We start from the raw sequence: 9,105 nt of genomic DNA on the forward strand, positions 1-9,105 counted from the left end.
CCGGCATAACCTAAAGAAGAAATATGCATACTTTAATATAAAGAAACCAACAAGTGTTACATGTATGCACCAGATCAAAAGTCTTTCTCTCATGTTGGCTTGCTGCAGCAACCATCTTCTGTTCCGCTCTCTTTGATATGGAAAGATTCCCATCGACTGTGAAGAAGACAAAAAGGGCACAAATAACAAAGATGTGCTAAAAGGGCTTTTCAAAGGAAAAACAGAATAATGTGCAAATTTATGAAGAGAAAACATCAGTAAAAAGAGCTTCAGATCAAATAGTCAGACAGACAAGATTTGAGGACAGAAGCGGCACATTTCCAGAAAACTCTAGGACTGAGTGTGAGAGAAGCCATGAATCAGTGGAGCTTGTCAGCTCATGTTGGAGGTCGCATCTTAGAAAAAAAACAGGCAACAGACAAAAGTGTTGAGATGTAAGGCGATGAGGAGAGTACATGACGTCAAGGAAGCTTCAGAGAAAAGAGGGGATGTGTGAAAGCAAGGAGCGCAGAGCGCCGCTGATGAGAAGTGAATAAGATGCCAGATTTGTGACAGAAGAGTCAGAGGGGTTGCATATATTCAACTCCTGAACTAAAGTGTGAACAAAGTGTAAATTGCGTATGTGCCTGAGAAAGTGAGAGATTGTTTGCATGTTTGTGATTATGTGTGTGTTTGTGTGTGAGGGAGTGGGAGACGGAGAGAGGGACGGGGGGCTCAGCAGGTGGAGGGAAGTTGCGACAAAGTAGTGACGCACTTGAAGAAGCCCTCTGCAGACAGCCTCCCTCCCTCCCCATCTCGCCTTTGCTCCCTCTCTTCTCATGCATAGACTGGTTATTATTAATATTCATGTATTCAACATACTGTAGTGTGGCTTCCACAGAAAGCGTTCATGTCCCGCCTTCGACTGTGCTGATGGTTGAGTGACATGGACGGCGTCCAATGGAACCCACACAGTTTATATGTAGTCTACGAAGAAGGTGCGTCATGGAATTTTTTCTGCCACACAAAAGCTTGGAGACCAATGGGAATGTGAGGGATGTCTGATGTGCTTGTTTCATCCTTATATAGGCATGACAAGCTGTGATTCCACTGAGTGAGCTCCGTGCCACACGGTGTGGTCTGTGTGTGTGTGTGTGTGTGTGTGTGTGTGTGTGTGTGTGTGTGTGTGTGTGTGTGCGTGTGGTGTTTGCTCAGGATGAAGACAAACTGTTTTTACAGAGTTAGGATTTTTGTCAGATAGAAATTGTTACTTTGTCTTGAAGATTTGTGCCTGGCTGAACTGTGCATGAGCAAAAAGCACACGTCTTCATTTGCCTACCAAATAATTGTGTTTGTGTATTTACCTGCCAGCCCAAAACTCTGAGCCATTGTTGACTTCTTTAAATTAGCTCATCATAGATACCAGCCATGCCAGTGAGTGAGCGTAGACAATGCCAGAAACCAATGTAACAATAAACAGTTCCTATGAATAATGGTCCACACACATTGGGGTTTGTGGATTATCCAAATTACCCTGTGGGACTATTTAGCTATTGGATGGCAGTGTTGGATAGTCAGTCCACCACTTAGGTATAAATATCTTAACAACCATTTTTATTATGTTTACCACCCCTTGACTACTACCTCCATCAGCTAGGAAAGTTACTTTGTTAAATAGTGTAATTTAAGGCCAAATTAAAAAGTTAACATTGTTTTAAGTGCTAATTAGCATGCCCACACACTAAACTAAGACGGTGAATGTAATAACATTTCCTACACATTTCCCAACATAATCAGATTAACATTTTCATTCCAAGCAATCCTCAGACTGTTAAAGCCTTTTGTTACCTTGAGGAAAGATTACAGCCACCGGAAAATTGAGAGGACCCCTTAGGACAATTCTAAGGAGCCATGACTGACAGGGGCCCCCAAAAATTAGGATAGGAAAAAACAATACTAAATGATTAACACATCATAATTAACACGATGTATTCAAAATATGGTAATAAAATGAACAGCCTCTTTGTCTTTACTTCTTAAACATCCACATTGACAACCCCCCTGTATCTGCATGAAATGGTACAGACCTGCCTGAGGTGCTTGTTAGCAGGTAGGAGTTGCACAGTTAGCTCCAGTAGGAGCACCGCCGTCAGCCTCCATAAAAGGAAAGACAGGAGAGAGAAAAGGAAGGACAACAGTACACCCAGTTTTTCTCGATAAAAGTGGATTTAGTCTGTGATTGGTTGAAATGAACCTGTTAGCATGATGTCCACAGTGAAATAAGCTACATATTCACAGTTACATTTCACTCCTGTCTAACCTACATTGGATCAGTGCAGGTAAGAGTTTTAGCAACCTAATTATACTAAATCAGGTGTCCATAGCCTTCCCCAGCCCAATGAACCATCTCGAGAAGGTGAGAAACATTGTGTTGAATGACATGTGAGTAAGCATCATTGCAGGGGTTTGTGGGAATTTCTCACTCAAGAAAGAAAACGTAATCTTTCAATCAAACATTGTAATTATTTTTCCACATATAAAACAGAAACAGCCTCTGGACTGTGTTGGATGCTGGACAGTTTGAAGCATCAAGCGACTCAGTCTGTATGAAAGTTATAGCCAACACTAAAATAATCCCTTCGAGTCAGATGGTTCGGTGCAGACTGAGTTATGGCCCTTTAATGACATCTACAGATGTAGACTTTGTGGGGAATCAGTTTGAGTAGCTTGTTAACACAAAACAGTTATGTGAAAACAAATACAGCGGGGAGATAAGAATGAATCCAAAATTACAAATTATTGCATTGTGGTAAATGGGGCCATTGTGATATTTTTTCATGGGGCACCAAATCCCAGATGGGGCCTCTGCCTGTCCAATGAAACATCTTGCTGGCATCAAATTCAATGAAAGCATTTATTTACTAAAATGAATAAAGTTAACCAGGTAAAACATTGAGCATTTTTTTCTTTGTGCTGTTTTCAATCAAGCATTTGTCAAAAAGGATGAGTAAATGATCACATTGTGTCTTAATCATATTTTACACAGCGTCATAACTTTTATCAAATTGGTCACATATGTGCATATGATAAGGCTTACTGTATTAAATTAAAAGATGTGAACAGTGGAGTGACAAAAGGTGTGACCCTACCCTTTAGGTTAACTCAAAGTGTTGGTATTTCAGTTCCAATGAAAGAGATCCTATCCTTATCGATATTTACCTACTACAACTTCAGGAGTGTTTTAATGTGCCCAAATCATTGTAAACTAGTGGAACATTTTACATTTTCTTTTTTTTATTTTTGGGTGTATGTATTTGGATAGTATCCCTAATTTAGACTATCTGTGTTTTAATTCTTTTTTTTTAGTCATCTCAACAATAATCTTATGTCTAAAGGTGGTGCGCAACAATGTTCAGGTTAATCTTTATTACTAAAGTACTACTGTTGTGTGACTTATTACACTGCAGCGACATCAACATATTGCCAGAGCAGGCGTTGTTTATAATGTGATGGTACTGTATAGTGTCACTGTGCTTCAATTGTGGCTAAATAGTAACAAAGTTTACACGGCTCGTGTTGTGTTTTCATCTCCTCGTTCTGTTCTTTTCCCAGCTGAATAGTTGCACAGTTGAGAAAGCTGGACAACTGCCTGTAGGACTTACACAATGGCAACTGTGTCTGTGTGTCCGTGTGTGTGTGTGTGTGTGTGTGTGTGCACGCTTTGATTGCTCTGTGTGTTTGACTGGACGATCACCAAGACATAGAATGAAAACGCCCACACATAATCATTTTAGTTTAAATCAAGTATGAATTTATTCTTTCTTTATGCTGCATCCTCCAACAACATTTTTACATTTTACATCATAAATATATAAAGAAGTCGATCTGTCATATAGAATCATCATATCTTTTTCTCTGATACAAAACACAGCACAGAACGTGCACACCGACGAACTCGTACAAGGGAGCTGGGGAAATGGTATAACTGGCACTTTGGTCGCCTGACAGTGACCTCACTGTCATGGCCACTGAAGAGCACCCGGGCTCAGTTTGACCAATTACTCAATTAGAGACTGCACATCGAGACTACACCGAATATTTCCTTAAATCGTTCTTAGTCCAGAGCTCCATTGAGAAAACGGCTAAAAGGATTGGTCATTTTTCTGTAGTTCTCAATACCAGTTAGAGATTTAAAAAGACTGCACACGGTTGTTTCTACTGAAGCAAGGCTAACTGGCTTTGTGAGCAGATCTGTGTGTGCCTGTGTTTACCTCTCGAACACTACCTCCTACTCTCTCACTCCCACTACATCTCGGCCTTGGCCCCCGTCACCTCTATTGGAGCTGGGGACCATCTCTCCTTACAACGTTCCTCTGCCACTGAGGGATGGAGAGAGCTTCAGGAAATCAGTGGGCAAACATAGGAATGAAGAGAAGGAGTTGCTATACATCAGCACGCCGACAGCATCTCGCTTCCTACAAGGCGAGGCGGAAATTGGTTTTAACGAGGGAGGGATGAATAAACCCTGTGGATGCCTATATTTGGTTACTTCTCTCTTTCACCGCACTGCTGCCGCGGCACTCTCGGAACATTTCTTCTTCTTTTCTGCGCACTCAGCATTAACAGTTCCCTCGCCTGCATGTTTGATTGTTTTTTTAAACCCCCTCTTCTGTAACTCCATACCATCTCCATCAGTCCGTCTGCACGTCAGTCTGCCATCCCCAACCGGTCTCCTGCTCTGACAGTCACCAGACTCTGTCATTGCTCTCTTGGTGTATTTACAAATCGGAGGATTCACACCTTCTTTGTCCATCTGGCATCGCCCACCGATGAGTCAGTCGAGTGACAGAACTGCTGACGTATTTGCCTTTTGCGGCGCCGCCAGCCTGTGAATCCATTCAGCCTCATTTATCCACAGACACAGACAAGACAGATGCCCATCACAGCCAGAGACATTCTGAGTGACCTCAAGCTCACAGTCCACAAAGTCCGATTTAGTCACGCGTTAGTCACACGCAGTGCTACTTTTTTGGGTGCATTGAAGTCAACCCTAAAATGACCTTGTGTTGCATCCTTTTAAGAAATAATTTAAGCAAAGAAAAGTAAAGATAGACAGCATGATTCAGGAAATATTCGGTGTATCTTTTATATCAAGATCTTCATTTTGCATCCAAGTCAACAATCTTTACACATTATATCAATATGTCACAGAAAGACATCCAAAAACCCCAAAATCTCTGGCTTCCTGACAGGAAGAATTCTTTCCCTGTGGTTGTCGCGGGCGACACTGTATTTACAGAGAATGAGGGATGATGATGGAACAACTATTGATGAGTGGATTTATTACTCTTCTCCTGCGTGTTGCTGCTTCTACGGCCAGCACTGTCTCGGATACTGTAGTGTCGCGCCATCTTCTCCCTGTTCTGCTCTTATTGCTGCATGAACACCATCCCCATCCTCCCTCCCTCCTTCCTCCTCCCTCCTTCCTTCCTCCCTCCTCCCTTTGCTTTCGTCTCTTCCTCTATCTAATCCTGCGTCTTTAAAACCCCACTCCCTTCCTCTCCCTCTTATTTTACTTGTCACCCTTCCTTCTTGGTTGGCATCCATGTGTTCCCTTCTCCGTCTTTCCCCTCCCCTCACGGCTTCACAGTAGATTTTCCTCTCCTCTCTCTCACAGTAAACTGTCAGCCTGGCTACGAAGCACTTGCCTGCAAAGTATTACCTGGATCTAGATGAAGGTGAAAGTGTCGGACCACAGATATCAGTTAGAACACTCACAAAAATACAGACCTATTTACATAACACTTTAAGTGGTTACAGTATTGTCATTACTGTGCACAGGTTCTAACAGTAATTGTAGCATTGTAGCAGCCAGTTAATTGGATGCACTATAATAGCACTAGTAGTATTAACTAAGTCGAGGTGACAAAGACTGACAACATCGTTCACAACTGCTATCAAATCCCGCTGATGTTATTAATGGACTCAGCCCTCGTAGCCCTGATTGCAGGGAATCATGACATCATACAGGCGAGACGCAGAAAGCCTCACCTGCAGACTATTATAGATAAATGTGACCTTAGCTAAAGAACTCTTAGCAGCCCTGAAAAGTGTTAAGCCCTGTAAGTGGTAGATTCAGAATCTAACCGTCCCCCTATCTCCCTCGCTGTGCCTTGAGGATTGGCTTACAGCAAAGAGGGCAAAGAGGGTATCAAGAGTCTAACAGAGGTCTTCGCAGCCTTTAAAACAGGCTGGAAGGGAAAGGGGAGTGTTGCTAAGAGTCAGATTCAGCCGAAAAGAAGGTGGAGGCTGAGGCTGAATACAGAGAGGGCTACTAGTAAGAGGAAGGAGGGCGAGGACGATGAGGGGGAGGAGGCGGATGAAGGCGTGTCGAACTCAGGTGGACATTCGAGCTCGAAGCATCGCAGGGTGACACCTGAGTCCTCGTTGCCGTAGTTTGCCCAGTACTCTTCTGGGTCGAGTTTGGGCAGCGCCAGCTCTTCCTCACCCAGCTCGTACTTGACTACTGAGGTGGTCGTGGATGGGCCTTTCCCGTACAAACCAGCCTTGACAGTCTCGGAAGCTTTCTCAAAGACGCCTTTTGTGGATGACTGGGGCTTGTTCTTGTGGAACCACCAGCGGGTTTTGGTGCTGAAGGTGGTGGTGGTGGAGCCAGCGATGGAGCCGGGGTCGGGCAGGGGGCAGAGGGCGAAGTCCATCTCCCTGAGAAAGCGGAGGTCCTGGCCACGGCGGGTCGAAGGGGAAGCGCAGATGACCTCGGATGAGGAGACGCGGGCCTCGCGGAACCACTCCCACAGGGCGCGGGCCTCACAGCCGCAGGACCAGGGGTTGGCGTTGAGGCGGAGGAACTCGATGCCCTGCGTGTCTCTCAGGGCCTGGCTGGGCAGCTCTGCCAGGGTGTTGTTGAAGAGGAAGAGCATGGTGAGACGGCCGAGGTCGCGGAAGGCGCGGCGGTTCACCTGCCTGATGCGGTTGTCGTGGAGGAGGAGGCGGTCAAGGTTGACCAGGCCGCGGAACACGTTCTCGGAGAGGGTGCGGATACGGTTGCCATGCAGGAAAAGCTGGCTCAGGTTGATGAGGTCAGAGAAGATGTCGTCCTGCAGGAAGTGAAGATTATTCTCCTGAGGGGGGGAAGAGAAGAAGAAGATTTGAGATTGCAATATCTTTAACTGGTCATGTGTAGTGCTGTGTATGTGTGTGTGTGGGTGGGTGGCTGCACGTGTGTGTGTCAGAGTTGTGTGCATGTACTAATATGTCTCCCCCTACCTGCAAATAGAGGAACTGCAGGCTGTACAGCTTGTGGAAGATGTCATGGGGCAGGGCAGTGAGCTTGCAGCGGTGCATGTGGAGGCTCTGGAGCTTCTCTAGGCCGCGGAAGGCTCCCCCCTCCAGCCTGTGGAGGTTGGGGTTGTCCCCGAGGTCCAACTCCTCCAAGTCCCTCAGCTCACTGAAGGCCCCAGCTTCAATCCACGTGATGTTGTTGGAGAACAGCCACAGAACCTGATACAGAGGAAAATACAGAGATTGAACGGTGACTATTTTTCTCCTTTCAGTGGATATGACTTCACTTCAGATGTGAAGAAATTTAAAGCATGTTCAAATTGAACCGTTGGTCATTTTCCTTCTTACCTGAGTACCGAAGCCAAAAGAGCCAACTCTGAGCTCCGTGATCCGGTTGTTCTGGAGGAACACGCGCTGTGACTCATAGGGCACTCCGACCGGGACGGCGGTGAAGTTCTGCGCCTGGCAGCTCACAGTCATGGGAGTCGGGTAGCACACGCAGTGATGCGGGCACGCCGACGCCGGACTTGGCTTGCCGAGGACCAGCCACACCACCAGCCAGAGGGAGAGACCGCCTGGAAGGAAGAGAGCAGGGAGAGGAGCGGTGAGCGGGAGCTGTCCGAGGTGCTGAAGTCATCCTTTACCACACATTTCATCCTCACACTGAGTCCAAACGGCTGAATATTGCGCTTATTTTGCTATTGCTGCATGCATCCAGTGGTATTTTAGCTGGATTTTCATCTCGAGCAACAACAGGTGAAGTTTACGCTTCAGCGCCACACTTGCACCGACCATTACGCACAGCTCCATCACTAAAGCGTTCAGTCGGAGCAGCTATTTCTCAGAGTCAATGAAAACTTCGTCTCATATTCCGCTTCACACACTCAAATGTAACTATTGTAAGTCACGGGATAAGTCATTTTCCGACTGAAACTCTGAGTTTACCCAATCATGTATCCATTTTCCATTTAGGTCTAAAATCTTAAAGTATCACAACTTTTCTTAGATTTACAAAACACGTAGAAATGGTTGTACAAGTGATGAAAGGCTGCGTTAACTCTATGCGTTAAGTTTCCGAGAGGTATCCAAAAGAAGAAGACAGAGAGGAGAAACTTACTTTTGTAGGTGCGCATGATGGAGCATCGTCGGCTACGAGAAATCGTAGAGGTTTCCATCCTGAACCAAAGCCCAAAGCGAGTTAGCCTAAGAAGTAAAGCCTGCTATCTCCGCTGATGCCCTGGTTCCCGAAGTCGGAGCGACTGAGAGTGTGCCGGTTGATGGCTACCACTGTCCCATATATACTCGAGCCTCTCGTTATTGCCTACGGCAGTGGGCACCGTGGAATCTCCTACGTCACGGATCCCGGGTCATGAATGAGTGAGGGCGGCAAGAAACGGAAAGGGGAGGGGCCGACCGCAGGGGATTCTCGTGGAGAGCTTGTACGCGCGTAAGGACTGGTTGGAGACGTGCGCTCAGAGTCGGTGAGAGGAGGAGACTCTTCTCGACGCACGTTGGAACAAGAGGAAGGGGGGGTGAATGAAAGTAGAAACAGTGTGGGGAGGGTGAGTGAAAGTAGGAACGGGGAAGGGAGGGGGGTGGAGAGCAAGGCACCGTGCCCGGTAATAATGACTGGGCTCTGTGGAGGAGCGGAGGAGAAGAAGAGCGCGCGGCTCGTTTCCTGGCCGGCTCTCTTAGAGACCGTTATGGTCTGCGTTTCCGGCGCGCACCAGCCAGACAGAGAGAAAGAGATGAAGGCTGGGATGGTTCTGCGTTAGGAACGGAGGATGCCCCCGAATTATGATTCAGCTACATGGGAGAATCAGT

At 46.2% G+C, this 9,105-nt stretch overlaps 1 protein-coding gene across 1 annotated transcript; it reads right to left on the reverse strand.

The window, feature by feature from the left end:
• Positions 1-5,100: 5,100 nt before the first annotated feature.
• On the reverse strand, positions 5,101-8,752 carry rtn4rl2a (reticulon 4 receptor-like 2 a). Its single transcript, XM_030436694.1, has 4 exons — positions 8,399-8,752; positions 7,630-7,856; positions 7,267-7,500; positions 5,101-7,121 (listed from the first exon to the last, which is right to left on the reverse strand). The coding sequence occupies exons 1-4, from the start codon at positions 8,454-8,456 to the stop codon at positions 6,267-6,269; spliced, it is 1,374 nt and encodes a 457-aa protein (XP_030292554.1). The 5' UTR covers positions 8,457-8,752; the 3' UTR covers positions 5,101-6,266.
• Positions 8,753-9,105: the final 353 nt, after the last annotated feature.

The sequence above is a fragment of the Sparus aurata genome, chromosome 1 (assembly GCF_900880675.1).
Source record: "Sparus aurata chromosome 1, fSpaAur1.1, whole genome shotgun sequence".
In the NCBI taxonomy this organism is placed as follows: domain Eukaryota; kingdom Metazoa; phylum Chordata; class Actinopteri; order Spariformes; family Sparidae; genus Sparus; species Sparus aurata.

What these genes read in the sequence shown, in the direction of transcription:
- rtn4rl2a (XM_030436694.1), bottom strand. Translation starts at nt 8,456, where the DNA reads ATGGAAACCTCTACGATTTCTCGTAGCCGACGATGCTCCATCATGCGC. An exon ending in CATCATGCGCACCTACAAAA is followed by an intron (nt 7,857 to 8,398) that starts GTAAGTTTCTCC and finishes TCTTCCTTCCAG; the next exon opens with GCGGTCTCTCCCTCTGGCTG. An exon ending in TGCAGTTCCTCTATTTGCAG is followed by an intron (nt 7,122 to 7,266) that starts GTAGGGGGAGAC and finishes TCCCCCCCTCAG; the next exon opens with GAGAATAATCTTCACTTCCT.